Raw genomic sequence first — 20,427 nt, 5'->3', positions numbered from 1 at the left:
ATATATATATATATATATATATATATATATATATATATACATATATATATATATAAACACACACGCATGCACGCACGCACGCACGCACACACACACACACACACACACACACACACACACACACACACACACACACACACACACACACACACACACACATAGCAGGGGGAGGTTTATCCCCAAGATACATGCATACATACACATACATATATGTATATATATATATATATATACATATATATATAAACACACACACATGCACACACACACACACTCACACACACTCACACGCACACACTCACACACACACACACACACACACACACACACACACACACACACACACACACACACACACATAGCAGGGGGAGGTTTATCCCCAAGATACATACATACATACACATACATATATGCATATATATATATATATATATATACATATATATATATATAAACACACACACATGCACACACACACACACACACACACACACACACTCACACACACATACACACACACACACACACACACACACACACACACATAACAGGGGGAGGTTTATCCCCAAGATGCTTTGGTGTAAGTAACATCACCATAAAAATGACAATCTGTGTACAAATGGCTTATTAATCTAATTTTCAAGTTAATCACGTCTGCGTTGATGCTGCTGCAGGACTGTGAGCCCGGAGGACAAGAGAGGCGTAATAACATCAAATGCAGCTCATCTTAATGACCCACATCAAACGCCGGCGTCTCAAGCAGAACAAAAAGTACTCCAGTCACCCGGCCAAAAGTCATTTATATTCAAGTGGAGTTTATTTACAAAGTTCTTTTGTCTTTTATTTGTCAGCCACAGGCCCTCCAGTCCCGTTCAAGATCACACACGCACACACGCACACAATTATGAAAAATGCCCATTCCATGAAGTCCCGACATTGGGAGTCATTTGACTCAGATGGGCTCCCTTATCGGCACCCTGTGATAGCTTGCAGAAAAACCCCAAACAACATGAGGAAAACATATTTCCGCTGCAATATCCGCACTCGGAAAAAGAGAGTTGACCCAAATATTGAAGGATGTTCACCAACTTCCTGCGCGGAAAAGTAGAAGAGTGAGTTTTTCCTTGCCCTAATGTTGGCTCTGAGCCGAGGATGTCGCTGTGGCTTATGCAGCCTTTTGAGACACTTGTGATTTAGGGTTATATACAAACCCTGTTTCCATATGAGTTGGGAAATTGTGTTAGATGTAAATATAAACGGAATACAATGATTTGCAAATCCTTTTCAACCCATATTCAGTTGAATATGCTACAAAGACAACATATTCGATGTTCAAACTGATACATTTTGCAAATAATCATTAACTTTAGAATTTGATGCCAGCAACACGTGGCAAAGAAGTTGGGAATGGTGCCAATAAATACTGATAAAGTTGAGACATTCTCATCAAACACTTATTTGGAACATCCCACCGGTGTGCAGGCTAATTGGGAACAGGTGGGTGCCAAGATTGGGTATAAAAGCAGCTTCCATGAAAAGCTAAATAATTGAGAAACAAGGATGGGGCGAGGGTCACCACTTTGTAAGCAAATTGTCGAACAGTTTTAGAACAACATTTCTCAACGAGCTATTGCAAGGAATTTAGGGATTTTACCACCTACGGTCCGTAAAATCATCAAAAGGTTCAGAGAATCTGGAGAAATCCCTGCACGTAAGCGATGATATTACGGACTTTTGATCTTTCAGGCGGTACTGCATCAAAAAGCGACATCAGTGTGTAAAGGATATCACCACAGGGGCTCAGGAACACTTCATAAAACCACTGTCAGTAACTACAGTTGGTTGCTACATCTGTAAGTGCAAGTTTAAACTCTGCAATTCAAAGCTAAACCCATTTATCAACAACACCCAGGAACGCTGCAGGCTTCACTGGGCCCGAGCTCATTTAAGATGGACTGATGCAAAGTGGAAAGGTGTTCTGTGGTCTGACAAGTCCGCATTTCAAATTATATTTAGAAACTGTGGACGTGGTGTCCTCCGGAACAAAGAGGAAAATAACCATCCGGATTGTTATAGGCGCAAAGTTCAAAAGCCAGCATATGTGATGGTATGGGGGTGTATTAGTGCCCAAGGCATGGGTAACTTACACATCTGTGAAGGCACCATTAATGCTGAAAGGGCCATACAGGTTTTGGAGCAACACATGTTGTCATCCAAGCAACGTTATCATGGACGCCCCTGCTTATTTCAGCAAGACAATGCCAAGCCACCTGTTACAACAGCGTGGTTTCGTAGTAAAAGGGTGCGGGTACTTTCCTGGCCCGCCTGCGGTCCAGACCTGTCTCCCATGGAAAATGTGTGGCGCATTATGAAGCGTAAAATACGACAGCGGAGACCCCGGACTGTTGAACGACTGAAGCTTTACATAAAACAAGAACGGGAAAGAACAGTTAGTTTCCTCGGTTCCCAAATGTTTATTGAGTGTTGTTAAAAGAAAAGGTGATGTAACACAGTGGTGAACATGCCCTTTCCCAACTACTTTGGCACGTGTTGCAGCCATGAAATTCAAAATTAATTATTATTAGCAAAATAAAAATAGAGCTTATGAGTTTGAACATCAAATATGTTGTCTTTGTAGCATATTCAACTGAATATGGGTTGAAAATGATTTGCCAATCATTGTATTCTGTTTACATTTACATCTAACACAATTTCCCAACTCATATGGAAACGGGGTTTGTATAAAACCAACCTTCAGTTGAACTTGACTGCGTAGCCTGGTGCTGCAAGGTCACACTCGGAGGAATACTTGAGTTTTTTTAAGGCCACAAAGTTTGTCCAACACATGTTGAGAAACACGGCGGTGGGTCGGAATGAGGAGACATGACTCCTGAGACGCTGGCTGCAGTTCTAACATGAAAGCAGCGCAGGGCTGACTTGTAAACACACCAAGGTGACATCGATTCTCTGCAGCTGCCTGGAGGTGTGTGGCACTGAGGAACGTTCTAGAGATCGGACTGTTCCCAACAGCATCAAGCAGCAGCTCCTGGCTATGAGCCGCAAACATCCACTCTTTTTCTCTTTTTCATTGTGCCAGCAGAGAGAGAGAAGGTGTGCTCAGGTTGCTGCAACACAACTAACACATACTTGCCAACCCTCATGGATATTCCGGGAGACTCCTGAAATTCAGCGCCTCTCCCGAAAACCTCCCGGGACAAATTTTCTCCCGAAAATCTCCCGAAATTCAGGCGGAGCTGGGGGCCACGCCCCCTCCAGCTCCATGCGGACCTGAGTGAGGACAGCCTGTTTTCACGTCCGCTTTCCCACAATATAAACAGCGTGTTTACCCAATGACGTTATAACTGTAGAATGATCGAGGGCGAGTTCTTGGTTGCTTATGTGGGTTTATTGTTAGGCAGTTTCATTATCGTCCTCCCAGCGCGGTAACAACACACAACAACAGCAGTCACGTTTTCGTCTACCGTAAAGCAGTTCGTCTGCCGTAAACAGCAATGTTGTGACACTCTTAAACAGGACAATACTGCCATCTACTGCACATGCATATGTGACAATAACATCTACGGCTTTTAGAGAGTGCAGTGCAAAACTGCGGACACAACAGCTGCAAATATACTCCTCCCCTCTTAACCACGCCCCCAACCAAACCGTCCGTCCCCACCCCCGACCATGCACCACACTCTCCATCTCCCAAAATCGGAGGTCTCAAGGCTGGCACGTATGAACTAACCTTCCTTTCTCGTTTCCAACTTTGTGACGCCTGCTTTTCTATACCAAAAATCATCTATTTACTATTGTTTTCTAAACCAAAAATCATCTATTCATTATTGTTTTCTACACCAAAAATCATCTATTTATTATTGTTTTCTACACCAAAAATCATCTATTCATTACTGTTTTATACACCAAAAATCATCTATTTATTAGTGTTTTGTACAACAAAAATCATATATTTATTACTGTTTTCTACACAAAAAAATCTTCTATTTATTGTTTTCTACAACAAAAATCATCAAATTATTATTGTCGTTTTCTAACCACCCAGACTGTTATTGACGCAAAGTTGAAAAGCCAGCATCTGTGATGGTATGGGGGTGCATTAGTGCCCAAGGCATGGGTAACTTACACATCTGTGAAGGCACCAATAATGCTGAAAGGTCCATACAGGTTTTGGAAAAACATATGCTGACATCCAAGCAACGACTTTTTCATGGACGCCCCTGCTTATTTCAGCAAGACAATGCCATGCCACATTCAGCACGTGTTACAACAGCATGGCTTCGTAAAAAAAAGAGTGCTGGTACTTTCCTGGCCCACCGGCAGTCCAGATCTGTCTCCCATGGAAAATGTGTGGCGCATTATGAAGCGTAAAATACGACAGCGGAGACCCCGGACTGTTGAACGACTGAAGCTCTACATAAAACAAGAATGGGAAAGAATTCCACTTTCAAAGCTTCAACAATTCCTCAGTTCTCAAATGTTTATTGAGTGTTGTTAGAAGAAAAGGTGATGTAACACAGTGGTGAACATGCCCTTTCCCAACTACTTTGGCACGTGTTGCAGCCATGAAATTCTAAGTTAATTATTATTTACAAAAAAAAATAAAACTTATGAGTTTGAACATCAAATATGTTGTCTTTGTAGCATATTCAACTGAATATGGGTTGAAAAGGATTTGCGTATCATTGTATTCCGTTTATATTTACATCTAACACAATTTCCCAACTCATATGGAAACGGGGTTTGTATTTGAGAGGCCATTTTCAAGAAGGATATTTAAAGAGAAACTACATATTGTGAGACCATGTCGGCACGCCTGGCGATGAAATGATGAAACGTTTGCCACTTCCACTCCAATCAAGCGGGTGCTACAAATTGTGAGTTCAAATATTTAATTTTTCAAGTTTTTCACGTTTAATAGGTTTCTTGCTATTTTAGTTTTGACAGTACCACGTAAGATATGCTTCAATTACTGATGCGGGTTTTTTGATTTTTAAAAATGAGCCAGAAAATAACCCGTTTTTGTACACTGCTGATATGGTTCAATACTCAGTAAGTGTGTTCCTGTATAGTATCTGTATTATGTTTTTTATATTCCGTCTAAGACTCCTTCGGTTCCTGTTTTTTGTGCACCCTTGTTTGTTTTAGTTACCATGGTTACATATTTCCACCTGCCTCTGATCAGTGTTCGCCCGCTCACCTGCTGCCTGAGCACTAATCACAGGCATTATTTAAACCTGCCTTGCCCTCCAGTCGGTGTTGGAGTATTGTTTGCTGTATTATGTGGACCAGTGGTCCCCAACCTTTTTGTAGCAGCGGCCCGCTAAAGGCTTGATGATTTGTCCTGCGGCCCGGCGGAGGGAACGGGGGTGGGGTTCTTTTTTTATTTTTTATTATTATTATTTTTTTTCTCTGTCATGAAAAAGGGAGGTTTTTTTGGCTTGGTGCACTAATTGTAAGTGTATCTTGTGTTTTTTATTGAATGAAAAAAAAAAAAGAAAAATAAATACAAATTAATAAAAAATTCGCCCCCCATGACTCCAAAGGGAATACGCGGCAGAAAATGGATGGATGAATAATAAAAAAGTCTTCTGTGGCCCGGTCCCAATCGAGCCCGGTGGTTGGGGACCACTGCAGTGGACTGCCTTATTTTGGATGCTGTGAGCTATTGCCTGGATCCTGACTCCTGTCCCTGTTTGCTGTTTCCTGGTTTCTGTTTTTCTTGCCTTTTTTTTGAACATTAAAACCATGTTTTCATGTACCAAGCATCTTTGGATCGTCACCACCACTCCGTGACATTTCCTGCATAGTATTTTTGCAGCAATGGTCAAGTGGTGACATCAATGATGTTATTTGGAGAGGTCATCTTTGAAGCGGGACATCACTGAAGGTCTCGGTGGGAAACAGCTCGGCCCGCCAGTGATATTAATAAACCTTCATCACAGCAAATAAAATAACTTTTCCTCACTGCTGGCCTGGGATCACCTTGGAAGGATGACAAACTCTGCCGTTTGTTTTTAAATAAACAATACCGAGAAACATGGCAGGATGACGGGAGTCTGGCATTCGATTGTTGTGCCAGGTGTGTGTGCGTGTGTGAGTGTGTGTGTGTGTGTGTGACAAACAGGTCATTAGCGTGTGCAGGTGTAGCGTATCAAGACTCACCTCAGAGTGACGTTCTCTCCTTCTAGAACTGTGATGTTGTCCGGCAGATGCCCAAATTCTGCTGTTCCGTGGACGGCGGAGCCTGCCAAGGAACACGGGAGAGTGCGGTGAGAATTAAAAGGCCACGACAGATGCTTGGCTAAGAAACACCCACACACACAATCAGATAGGTTTCAAGTGAAAATGACAAAAACAAAACAGGCATGCCAAGCCGCTAGTTGGCAGTGCCACTTTGTTCAAGTGTCTAACATATTTCTTTATATACTTATTTGTTTGTGCAAACTTCTTAGAGCACATTTGAATGTACCAAGTGGGGGGGATCATTTATATATATCATTTATGTTCATTTATTTATGAAAGAGAGGTTTATAAGTTAAATGTGTTTAATGATAATACAAGCATGTTAAACATTCCTTTCTGTCATGAAGACCAGAATATAAATTGGTATGATTGTGATGACTTGCATTGATTGAAATCACACATTAGTGATGATAACCTTCACATTTTCACATGGAGGAGAAAAACACAAAATAAAATAGAATTAATAAATAAATAAAATAAATAAACATATACAAATAAATAAATGAATATATAAATAAAATAAAACACAAAATAAAAAAAATAAAAACCCCCTCAAACAACTTGCATTGATTGGAATCAGACAGTAGTGATGATAACGTCCACATTTTCAACTGGAGGATAAAAACACATTAAAAATAAATAAATAAATAAATAAGTAAAATAAATAAATACAAGTAAAAATAAATACAAAATAAATGAATAACTAAAAACATAATAAAATACAATAAAACACGAAATAAAATGAAATAAAACACAAACAACTTGCATTGATTGTGATGATAACATCCACATTTTCAACTGGAGGATAAAAACACATCTAAAATAAATACATAAATAAATACATAAATAAATAAGTAAATAAGTAAAATAAATAAATACAAGTAAAAATAAATACAAAATAAATGAATAAATAAAAACATAATAAAATACAATAAAACACGAAATAAAATAAAATAAAATACAAACAACTTGCATTGATTGTGATGATAACGTCCACATTTTCAACTGGAGGATAAAAACACATTAAAAATAAATAAATAAATAAATACATAAATAAATAAGTAAAATAAATAAATACAAGTAAAAATAAATACAAAATAAATGAATAACTAAAAACATAATAAAATACAATAAAACACGAAATAAAATAAAATAAAACACAAACAACTTGCATTGATTGTGATGATAACGTCCACATTTTCAACTGGAGGATAAAAACACATTAAAAATAAATAAATAAATAAGTAAAATAAATAAATACAAGTAAAAATAAATACAAAATAAATGAATAACTAAAAACATAATAAAATACAATAAAACACGAAATAAAATAAAATAAAACACAAAAAATTGCATTGATTGTGATGATAACGTCCACATTTTCAACTGGAGGAGAAAAACACAAAATAAAAAGCTAGCTTCCACGCTAGGCTCCCTTTTGTTTTTTGCTAGCTCCCATGCTAGCTCTCTCTATATATAATGAACTTAAATGCAGACCAGTTAAATGTATGACAATGGCCATAAATGATTTATTGGAGTGTGTAGCTGTTGAGATAGAATTACAACAAAACAGAAAGATTGTTGTTGCATGTGTATATAGAAAATCAGGATCAAAAGTGGAAACCTTCATGGATAAATTAGAGGAAATGATTAATGGTTTAAATAAAAATAGAACTATCGTAATTCGTGGAGATTATAATATTGATCTTCTAAAGGTGGATTCACATAAACAAACATCAGATTTTTTAGAGATATTATATGAAAAAGGGCTGTACCCATTAATTACAAAGCCTAGCAGAATAACCACAACTAGTGCAACCTTAATAGACAATATCTTTACAAATGTTTTAGGGATTCACATCACTACTGGGTTAGTGATAAATGACATAAGTGATCATCTGCCTATATTTGCAATATTTGACTATCAATTCCCTAAAAGAACATACCATCAAATACTTAAGAGGAAAAGAAGTGTCAACCATATTAACAACTTTAGGGATGACCTATTAAAACAAGAGTGGAAAGAGGTGTACACAGACAATATAAATACTGCCTATGATTCTTTTCTTAAACATTATATTACTCTGTATAACAAGCATTGTCCTGAGGTTCCATGCAGATCTAAACAAAGGCAAAATAATGCACCTTGGATGACAAACAATTTGAAAAATGCATGTAAAAAGAAAAATAGACTTTATAAGGAGTTTATCAAATCGAGAACAGAGAATGCTGAAAAACGATATAAAAACTACAAAAACAAGTTGACCAATATATTGAGACAAGCAAAAAGGGAATATTACAAAAGAATCGTTGCATGAAAATAAAAATAACATAAAGGCTACATGGAATATTTTAAATAAAGCAATAGGGAATAGGACAAGGCGAACAGAACTGCCTAGATGTTCTAAAAAAGATAATATGTTAATTGAAAACAAAGATGAAATTGTCAATGAATTGAATCAAATCTTTGTAAATGTAGGACCTAGCTTAGCAAACAAAATACTTAGAGCTAATGATCAATCCGGGGATGTCTGGAAAAGGGAAAATAGGGTCAATGTTTCTTAGTGAAGTGACTGAGAATGAAATATTATCTGTGGTTTACAAACTAAAAAAACAAGACCTCAACAGACAATGAGGGCATTGACATGAGTATAATAAAAAACACAATTGATTGCATCATTAAACCATTACATTATATAATTAATTGTTCTTTTAAAGTAGGGGTTTTCCCGGACAGTATGAAAACAGCTAAGGTTATACCTTTATTTAAAACCGGAGATAAACATACATTTGGTAATTATAGACCAGTATCTCTCTTATCTCAATTTTCAAAAGTGCTTGAAAAACTGTTTGTTAATAAATTAGACATTTTTTTTTTGAAAAACATAAATTATTAAATGAAAATCAGTATGGATTTCGATCAAACAGGTCTACGAGCTTGGCCATCATGATCATTATTGAAGAGATTACAACTGCAGTTGATCAAAATAAATACACAATAGGAGTGTTCATTGATTTAAAGAAGGCATTTGACACTGCAGATCATCAAATTCTCATTTCTAAATTATATACTTATGGAGTCAGAGGAGTTGCACTGGACTGCTTAACCAGTTATTTACATCAACGACAGCAATATGTTGAGATCGATGATCATAGGTCAGAATGTGTGAATATTGAATGTGGAATTCCTCAAGGTTCGATTTTAGGACCCAAACTTTTTACTTTATATATACATGATATTTGTGAGGTTTCGAAAATTTTACAGTGCGTATTATTCGCAGACGATACAAATTGAAGAGGAAATGATCATACTAAAATTGTGGTTTGATATAAATAAATTATCTTTAAATTTGGAAAAGACTAAATGTATGGTATTCGGTAATAAAAGAAAGATAGATGTTAGTTTATCCATAAACAGGGTGAAAATTGAGAAGGTGTCTGAAATCAGATTTCTTGGGGTCATCTTCGATGAAAAGTTGACATGGAAAGCTCATATAATGCATGTGAAAAATAAGGTATCTAAAAGCTTATTCATTTTGAACAAGGTTAAATATAGTTTTCCATGCAACACAATGAGAATGTTATATCGTTCAATTATTCTACCTTATTTCAATTATTGTGCAGAAATATGGGGAAATACGTATCATAGCAACATAATGCCTTTATTTCTTTCACAGAAAAGAGCAATTCGAATCATTTTTAAAGTAGGATATAGAGACTACACAAATCCACTCTTCATTAGGTCAGAATTACTAAAACTAACAGACATTGTAGAATTGAATACTCTATTAATGATGTTCAAAGCGAGAAATAAAGGACATACAAAAGTTATTTGTGTTCACATCTGAAGATGAGAACCACAGAAGGCCGTACGACTTTAAACATCCAAGAGTGCGAACAAATTTGAAACAAATGTGCTGGTCTGTTGTTAGTGTGAAAGCACGGAATTCTCTAAACAAAGACTTAAAAAGCTGTAAGAATATATTTGTATTTAAAAAGAGTTATAAAAAGAGAAAACTTAAATTATATCAAACTGAGTTTTGATTTAGATTGGACGTGTCATTGTGAAAGTGCTTAAAGGAAAATGGAAAAGTATGTTGGAGTTTGGGTGTTGGTGGAGGGAACAGCAGCGAGAGTCCCGTCCACAGGAAACCATCTCAGGCTGATCCGCTTGATATGGTTTCCTGTGGACGGGACTCTCGCTGCTGTCTTGGATCCGCCTGAACTGAACTCTCGCGGCTGTGTTGGAGCCACTATGGATTGAACTTTCACAGTATCATGTTAGACCCGCTCGACATCCATTGCTTTCGGTCCACTAGAAAGGGGGGGTTGCCCACATCTGAGGTCCTCTCCAAGGTTTCTCATAGTCAGCATTGTCACTGGCGTCTCACTGGATGTGAATTCTCTCTGCCCACTGGGTGTGAGATTTCCTTGCCCTTTTGTGGGTTCTTCCGAGGATGTTGTAGTCGTAATGATTTGTGCAGTCCTTTGAGACATTTGTGATTTGGGGCTATATAAATAATCATTGATTGATTGATTGAACAGTTATAAAGTCATCTAAAATACTGTAATTTGTGTTAAAAAAAAACGGGCGGATAAATATAAGAATTTTATTCTTCCATCTGCTCCTTTCTGATCATGGAAATGTATAAGAACACAAAAAACAAAAAAAACAATGAAAGTGTCAATTGTACGTGGCTTGTAAATATGCATTTTCATGAAAGGAATACAAATAAATCATGATGATGAAGTTCCTTTTCGTTTTCCTAGATCCCATGCTAGCTCTCTTAGTTAGTTATCCGCCTCGTGCGCGTTTTGTGTTGGTACCTTTTTGTTTGTTCTTGTTCTAATATTTTAATTAAATCATGTTTTCCTGTTCGATGCCTGCCTCCGTCTCTGCATCCTGGGGTTTGTCGCAAACTAGCTCTGACATAAATATCCATTTTGACTCCAGTTTTTCAATGTCTGCCTCTTCAAGCCGCACATTCCTGTTGTCATTTGTATGCATCACCGTGGAAGGCCGGGCCTTAGAAAGCTCGCGCACACCGACCCTACTCACTTATTTATGGAGGGAAAGTCCTTAAATGTGCTAAACAAAGAAGTCACGATGTCGGCACTGACCCCCGCGCCTGAATAATCATCTTGCTTCTCCTCTCTGCATTCTGCCGGGAAGTTCATTGAACGGCGCCGATAATGAGCCCGAGGAAGAGGATTCATGCGGGGGTGCCGGAGCGTGAAATGAAGGGACGGTAACAGAAGGGATGCCGCACACACACACACACCAACACACACACACACACGTCCCTGACTTATTTGTTGAGGAGGAAATACAAAAATGTACATCGGATACAAAAAACGTAAATTTGTCTGCGGTGCAACTAGAGATAAGCCATGACTTTTACGTGTCCACCGGTCCGAGGCCCGCACCCCGATACCGCGCCGGTCCTGCCGCACCGTCCTCCACTATCGCCGCCGCCTCCGTGCTGACCTCAATATAGCGGCGGGTCTAAGCCTGGAGCTTTAATAAATTCCTCTTCATAAAAGACGACGACGCCCGGAGCTTTGTGGCGTGCGCTCGCCGGCGTGTTTCCACACATCCGGTTCCGTCTCTTAGCGGACGGGAAATAAGGACGTGAACTCGACAGAGTTTCTGCAAAGCGCCAAACTTTCACGACTCCATTTGAACCAGGACGTGGACTAATAAAGAGGAATTCAAACTGGGATTGAGGTACGCCCACATTAGCAGGTGGCCGTCTGGCTGAGTGATTGCTCTCACACTGGACCAAGTAAAAACCCAAAAAAAAACACACTGGACCAAGAAAAAAAAAACCAAAAAACCCACTAACATCATAAATATAGTAAAAGTCAGGAGTGTCCAAACTATGGCCCCTGGACGTCTTCCATTTGGCCCGCGAGACGTCATGAGTTTGATAAAGAATTTAACCCACATGGAGCATTCATTCCTTTTAATAGGCCAACAATCTTCATATGTCGTCATCTAGTGGACAATGTAAGAAATTCAGGTCAACAACCTTTTAATATGCACTGAAACGCCATTTGCGCAGCATTTACTTATATGACCGTAGGCAAACAACCTTCCCTAGTCATGGTGCAAAACAACAACAACCCAAAAAGTCAACAGACATGGTGACACATAACACAACCTAACACTTAAAATGAATTGATTAACGTGGACCCCAAGTTGAAAAACTTATTGGTGTGTTACCATTTAGTGGTCTATTGTACGGAATATGTACTGTACTGTGCAATGTACTAATAAAAGTTTCAATCAATCAATCAATGCTCACTGAACTTTGTGAATATTATAACAATATTTTTGATTGATTACAAAACTTTAATGTAAGAAATTACGATCATCAACCTTTAAATTGTGTGCCAAAAGAAGCATTTACATATGACTGAATGCAAACAACCTTCCCTAGTCCTGGTGCAAAAAAACAAACCAACAAATTCCAGTCAACACAAAGGATCACACATAACAACCTGCTCACGCAACTTTGTGGACATTATAAAAAAAACATACACGCATCAAAAAAATGAAATAAAATCACACCCATTTAAATCTATTACAAAGCATGCTGGGAAAATGAAAACAATCCCCCCACTTATCCACGTTTGACACATTTTAGCTGCTTGATATTTCTGATTGATTACAAAAATTTAATGTAAGAAATGCCGGTTAACAACCTTTAAATTATGTGCCTAAAGAATCATTTACATATATGACTGAATGCAAACAACCTTCCCTAGTCATGGCGCAAAAAAACAAACCCAAAAATTCCAGCCAACCCAAAAGGTCACACATAACACAACCTGCTCACGCAACTTTGTGGACATTATAAAAACATCCACGCATCAAAAAAATAAAATGAAATCACACCCATTTAAATCCATTACAAAGCATGCTGGGAAAATGAAAACAATCCCCCCACTTATCCACGTTTGACACATTTTAGCTGCTTGATATTTCTGATTGATTACAAAAATTTAAAGTCAGAAATGCCGATCAGCAACCTTCAAATTATGCGCCAAAAGAAGCATTTACATATATGACTGGACACAAACAACCTTCCCTAGTCATGGTGCAAAAAAAATAAACCAAAAAATTCCAGCCAACCCAAAAGGTCACACATAACACAAACTGCTCATGGAACTTTGTGGACATTATAAAAAAACATCCACGCGTAAATTTGTTTAAATTAAATCACACCCATTGTATGCCATTACAAAGCATGATGGCAAAAATGAAAACCATCTCCAGACTTATCCATGTTTGACAAATTTTAGCTGCTTGATATTTCTGATTGATTACAAAAATTTAATGTCAGAAATGCTGATCAGCAACCTGTAAATTATGTGCCAAAAGAAGCATTTACATATGTGACTGGACACAAACAACCTTCCCTAGTCATTGTGCAAAAACAAACCAAAAAAAAAATCCAGCCTACACAAAAGGTCACACATAACACAACCTGCTCACGGAACTTTGTGGACATTATAAAAAAACATCCACGCATCAAAAAAATTAATAAACTCACACCCATTTAAATCCATTACAAAGCATGATAAGAAAAATGAAAACAATCTCCAGACATATCCATGTTTGACACATGTTAGATGCTTGATATTTCTGATTGATTACAAAACTTTTATGTAAGAAATGCTGGTTGACAACCTTTAAATTATGTGCCTAAAGAATCATTTACATATATGACTGAATGCAAACAACTTTCCCTAGTCATGGTGCAAAAAAACAAAACAAAAAATTCCATTCAACCCAAAAGGTCACACATAACACAACCTGCTCATGGAACTTTGTGGACATTATAAAAAAACATCCACACTTAAAAAAATTAAAATTAAATCACACCCATTGTTTGCCATAACAAAGCATGATGGCAAAAATGAAAACAATCTCCAGACTTATCCATGTTTGACACATTTTATCTGCTTGATATTTCAGATTGATTACAAAAATTTAATGTAAGAAATGCCGGTTAACAACCTTTAAATTATGTGCCAAAAGAAGCATTTACATATATGACTGAACGCAAAAAACCTTCCATAGTCATGGTGCAAAAAACAAAACAAAAAAAATCCAGCCAACACAAAATGTCACACATAACACAACCTGATCACGGAAAAATGCAAAACACTTATCCATGTTTGACACATTTGATATTTCTGATTGATTACAAAGCTTTAAAGAGGTTGTCACTGAAGTAAACAAGGTAGAAGTCAAACTTTCACATACTCTTAATATCCAAATAAAATAATTATTTATTACATATCCATTCAAGAGGGAAACGCGCTAGGAAATGGATGGATGGATGGATATATTAATACAATATATACAATATACAAAAGCCAAAAGCAGTGAAGTTGTCACCTTGTGTAAAAGGGAAATAAAAAGAGAATACAACAAATTATTTTCAACTTATTTTCAATTGAATAGACTGCAAAGACAAGATATTTCATGTTCACACTGAGAAACTTTATTTTTTGCAAATAATCATAAAAATAAAATGTAATGGCAGCAACACATTGCAAAAAATGCATTTTTACCAGTGTGTTCCATGGCCTTTCCTTTTAACAACACTCAGTAAAGGTTTGGGAACTGAGGAGACACATTTTCCCATTCTTGCTTGATGCACAGCTTAAGTTGTTCAGTAGTCTCCTGCCTCATATTTTAGCCTGCACACATTTTCAATGTCTGGACTACAGGCAGGCCGGTCTAGTACTATGAAGCCATGCTGTTGTAACACCTGGTTTGGCATCGTCTTGCTGAAATAAGCAGGGGCGTCCATGATAACGTTGCTTGGATGACAACATATGTTGCTCCAAAACCTGTATGTACCTTTATGCATTAATGGTGCCTTCACAGATGTTTAAGTTACCCATGACTTGGCCACTAATACACCCCCATACATCACACATGCTGACTTTTGAACTTTGCGCCTAGAACAATCCGGATGGTTCTTTTCCTCTTTGTTCCAGAGGACACGACTTCCACACTTTCCAAAAAAACTTTGAAATGTGGACTCGTCAGACCACAGAACACTTTTCCACTTTGCATCAGTCCATCATAGATGATCTCGGGCCCAGAGAAGCCGGCAGCGTTTCTGGATGTTGTTGATAAATGCCGTTCGCTTTGCATAGTGGAGCTTTAACTTGCACTTACAGATGTAACGACAAACTGTAGCTAGTGACAGTGGTTTTCTGAAGTGTTCCTGAGCCCATGTGGTGATATCCATTCAAGATTGATGTTAGTTTTTGATACAGTGAGGGATCGAAGGTCACGGTCATTCAATGTTGGTTTACGGCCATGCCGCTTACGTGGAGTGATTTCTCCAGATTGTCTGAACCTTTTGATGATCTTATGGACCGTAAATGTTGAAACCCCGAAATCTTTTGCAATTGCACTTTGAGAAACGTTGTTCTTAAACTGTTTGACTATTCGCTCACGCAGTTGTGGACAAAGGGGTGTACCTCGCCCCATCCTTTCTTATGAAAGACTGAGCATTTTTTGGGAAGCTGCTTTTATACCCAATCCTGGCACCCACCTGTTCCTAATTAGCCTGCACACCTGTGGGATGTTCCAAGTAAGTGTTTGATGAGCATTCCTCAGTTTATCAGTATTTATTGCCACCTTTCCCAACTTCTTCGTCATGTGTTGCTGGCATCAAATTCTAAAGTTAATGATTATTTGCCCCCCCCCAAATTTTTTTTATCAGTTTTAACATCAAATATGTTGTCTTTGTAGCATATTCAACTGAATGTGGGTTGAAAAGGATTTGCAAATCATTGTATTCCATTTATATTTACATCTAACACAATTTCCCAACTCATATGGAAACAGGGATTGTAGATGAGCTCGGGCCCAGCTGTCAGAGTTTGTTGGTGACGAACCCCAGGGTGCAGAGACGGAGGCAGGTATTGAACAGGAAAACATGATTTAATTTAATACACTAAGACAAAAACAAACAAGGGGTACAAACAAAAAGCGCGCACGTGGGCGGATCACAAACAAAAGGGTCTTTAGCATTGAAGTTAGCAAGAAACAAAAAGGGGCCTAGCGTGGAAGCTAGCGGGTAGCAAACAGCAAAACAGAAGTCGTTACTTGTAGAGTCAAAACAAAAACGGAAGCAGGGAACAAAGAACAATAAGCTACAAACCGATGCGGAAAAATAGCTTACCGCTACGCTGCAATAACTCGACCTGAAACGACACGACAGGAGCGACAATATGGAAGTCATCGACAAGACGATAATCCAGCACTCGACTGGAGGACAAAACAGGTTCAAATAGTTGCCAGACATGAGGGAAAACGGCGCTCAGAGAGAAAGACAGGAAACTAACAAAATAAGAGCGCTGACAGGAACTAAAAACAGGAAATACTAAACACACACAGAGGAAAAACTAAAACACAAACAAACTGTCAGTGGCAAGCCTGACACCAGCGAAACGTTTCTGGGTCCATCCATTTCCTACCGCTTATTCCCTTTTGGGGTCGCGGGGGGCGCTGGCGCCTATCTCTGCTACAATCGGGCGGAAGGCGGGGTACACCCTGGAGAAGTCGCCACCTCATCGCAGGGCCAACATAGATAGACAGACAACATTCACACTCACATTCACACACTACGGCCTATTTTAGTGTTGCCAATCAACCTATCCCCAGGTGCATGTCTTTGGAAGTGGGAGGAAGCCGGAGTACCCGAAGGGAGCCCACGCATTCACGGGGAGAACATGCAAACTCCACACAGAAAGATCCCGAGCCTGGGATTGAACCCAGGACTGCAAGCCCTTCGTATTGTGAGGCAGACGCACTAACCCCTCTACCACCGTGAAGCCATATTTTCGTTTCTGGGTGTTGTTGATAAATGGCTTTGACTTTGTCTAGTTTTAACCAGCGACCAACAGTAGTTATCGACAGTGGTTTTCTGAAATGTTCCTGAGCCCATGTGGTGATATCCTTTACACACTGATGTCGCTTTTTATTTACCATTTACACAATGTGCCAACTTCACTGCGGTTTTAGGTTTTGTCCCCCAGCCTGTATGGTCTTAATGGTGGATGACATTGCCACAACTCTCGCCTCCGCTCGTGCGCTAATGCTCGATTGTCCTACTATGGCAGGAAGTCGCATTGCATGCGATCAACAGTCCCGGAGCTTTTCATCTCCACGCCAAACCTCTCAAAATCCTCCCTAAGCTCATTTGAATTTGCGAGGTCATTGTCGCGTAAACGTAGCGTAAAAAGGGGGAGAGCATATTTTGCATTGTTCAAAAAGCTTTGCTTTATTTGTGCCGAATAGTTGCGCCTGCAGCCCGGTGGCGTCCTCGGCTGTTCCCTTTCAAGTCCTCGCCGTGCTACACGCTTTATTTGGGTTAATTCTATTCGCTTTTCCGGCTAGGGGATCGGATGCGGCTGCGCACTCGCTTACATGTGAAGACGGAGGAGGCCTCTCGGCCGTGGCGACACGAGCAAACACAAACACAAACACCGGGAGTGAATGAGTGACATGTGTGCGCCAACCTTGTGAAGGTTACAAAATCAGCGAGGAGCTATTCCCCATTTCCCTACTCAATTGCCATTTTCACAGCTCGATTGGCACCCGGCGTGCCAAAAAGCTGCACGACGCTGCCTCCGCTCCCACAACACCACAACCAGGTCAACGTGTTCAGCGCACACACACACACACACACACAAACACACACACACTCATCACACAGTCTCATCTGTGAGCCGAAGCAGCAGGGATGAGGTTTCTCTGCTGACTTCACCGTGGCAACAAACATAGCTTTTTTCCCTCCCACCAATTTGCATCGACGCTTCTGCGCAAACCTCATCTTATCATTTTTTGTTGCACACTAATTCATTCCGCGAGGGAAAAAGGAAGGGATTGATGGTCACAGAGAGAACCGCAAGTACAAACCCCGTTTCCATATGAGTTGGGAAATTGTGTTAGATGTAAATATAAACGGAATACAATGATTTGCAGATCATTTTCAACCCATATTCAGTTGAATATGCTACAAGGACAACATTGTCAGGCTTGCCACTGACAGTTTGTTTGTGTTTTAGTTTTTCCTCTGTGTGTGTTGCTGTCAGCGCTCTTATTTTGTCTGTTTCCTTGTTTTCCCCCTGTGCGCTGTTTCCCCCTCAGATGCGGCTGATTAGCACCTGGCCACACCTGGTTTCAATCAGCCCACAAATATTTTACCTGCTTTGTTCCTCCAGTCAGTGCTGGATTATTGTCGCTCTTGTCATTTCGAAGTCGCTCTTGTCGTTGCTACCTGTCGTGTTTGGTCAAAGCTGCGTTGCCGTGAGCTTTATTTGTGTTGAGATCTGTTTTTTGAATCCTCCACATACTATTGTTTGTTGTTCCATTTTTATTTTCACTCTCCGTTTGATCTTATTATTTCCTGTTTAAGTCGGTCACCATGGTAGCTTATCAGTTTCACCTGTTTCTCACGGCCCTGCACACCTGTTCTCACTAATCACCTGCCTTACATAAGCCTGCATCTTTTGTTGTTCAGTCTGGGGTCCAAGTTTGTTTTCACACAACGGTACGTCTGCTTTGCAGTTTTGCTTACATGCAACTCCTGTAGTATTCTCGCGAGCTCTCATGCTGCGCAATTTTATTTATTCTTAGCTCTTATGCTAAATGTTTTGTTTTCCCCTTTGTGTGCCTATGTGCCAGTTTAGTTTACTATTTGTTTATCCTAGCTTTCATGCTAGCGTCTTTTGTTTGCCTTTCCTTAGCTCCACTATTTTTGTTTTCTAGCACCTTTTGTTATTCAAATAAATACTTAAACCTTACCTTTGCTGTGTTCAATTTCGACGTATCCTCGAGGGAATCACAATGCCGAACAGGCGTAACAATTTGATTGCTTAAAACACTCAGGTCCGCCTGAATTTCGGAACATTTTCGGGAGAAAATTTGTCCCGGGAGATTTTCGGGATTGGCGCAGAATTTCGGGAGTCTCCCGGAAAATCCGGGAGGGTTGGCAAGTATGTCCATGCGGGCCAGTTTGAAAAACTTAACGGGCCACATGTGGCCCCCGGGGCTTACTTTGCCAAGGATTTAACTACACACTAATTTTTCAAGTAAAAAAAAATGCCATTTTTTTAATTAAATTGCATTACGTAAAGTACAATATCTTGCAACATTTTTTTTTTTTTACAAAATCAAAAAACATATTTATTATTTTTTACTTCTTTAAAATATAATTTTCCATTTTTTTTCTTTTTTACAAATATTTTTTGTACAAAATAATAATTTGTTATTGCTAAGACACGTCTCACAGCGTCATCCTTATTCAGCTCAATGGTGGCATTAAAATGGATATTATTAGTTGTGTTAAATGCACACAGTGTTCTGCAGAGAGCAAACTTCCTTCTCCTGTTTACGCCGGCGGGCAGAACAACATTTAGTCTGGAGTTTTAAGGCGCACGTAGAGATGCAAACAAGACAACTTCCTACAGCGTACGCCTGAGGCCCTTGTTTGACTTACTGCGTGTTGACGATTGTGTGAATTCAAACAAATAGAGACATTTATTTGGGGGTTCTGAGAAGACTTTGGAATGAATATATGGAAAATGAGCACAGTCATTTTGTGTATAAAGAAAGTACACACCAGGGGTCCGCAAACTACGCCACCGCCGGCGATACATCCCAAATAACCAAACAAAATGGACACATGGACAAAGGTAAGACCTGTGGTCAAATGAACCAAAAATTGAGCTGTTTGGCCACAATACCCAACAATATGTTTGGAGGAGACTCGGTGAGGCCTTTAATCCCAGGAACAGCATTCCTACCGTCAAGCATGGTGGTGGTAGTATTATGCTCTGGGCCTGTTTTGCTGCCAATATAACTGCTGCTTTAAATGGGACAATGAAAAAGGAGGATTACCTCCAAATTCTTCAGGACAAGATAAAATCATCAGCCTGGAGGTTGGGTCTTGGGCGCAGTTGGGTGTTCCAACAGGACAATGACCCCAAACACACCTCAAAAGTGGTAAAGGAATTATTAAATCAGGCCACCATGTTAGAATAGCGTACGATACAAACGTAAATATGAAGGTCTTGGCAAGCATGCGCTAATTATTTTAAAACCTCTTCTCAGTCCGGCATACC

The 20,427-nt window shown here is 39.2% G+C and overlaps 1 protein-coding gene across 1 annotated transcript in view; it reads right to left on the bottom strand.

Annotated features, from left to right (window-relative positions):
- The window catches only part of iglon5 (IgLON family member 5), a 282,032-nt gene that overhangs the window by 52,540 nt on the left and 209,065 nt on the right, over window positions 1-20,427 (bottom strand). The window contains exon 2 of the mRNA XM_061915153.1: window positions 6,184-6,265. Coding sequence (XP_061771137.1) covers window positions 6,184-6,265 — 82 coding nt within the window. The remainder of the gene's footprint in view (window positions 1-6,183; window positions 6,266-20,427) is intronic.

This window comes from Nerophis ophidion, linkage group LG11, assembly GCF_033978795.1.
Source record: "Nerophis ophidion isolate RoL-2023_Sa linkage group LG11, RoL_Noph_v1.0, whole genome shotgun sequence".
NCBI lineage: Eukaryota > Metazoa > Chordata > Actinopteri > Syngnathiformes > Syngnathidae > Nerophis > Nerophis ophidion.
This window is presented reverse-complemented; position numbering and strand designations above follow the sequence as displayed.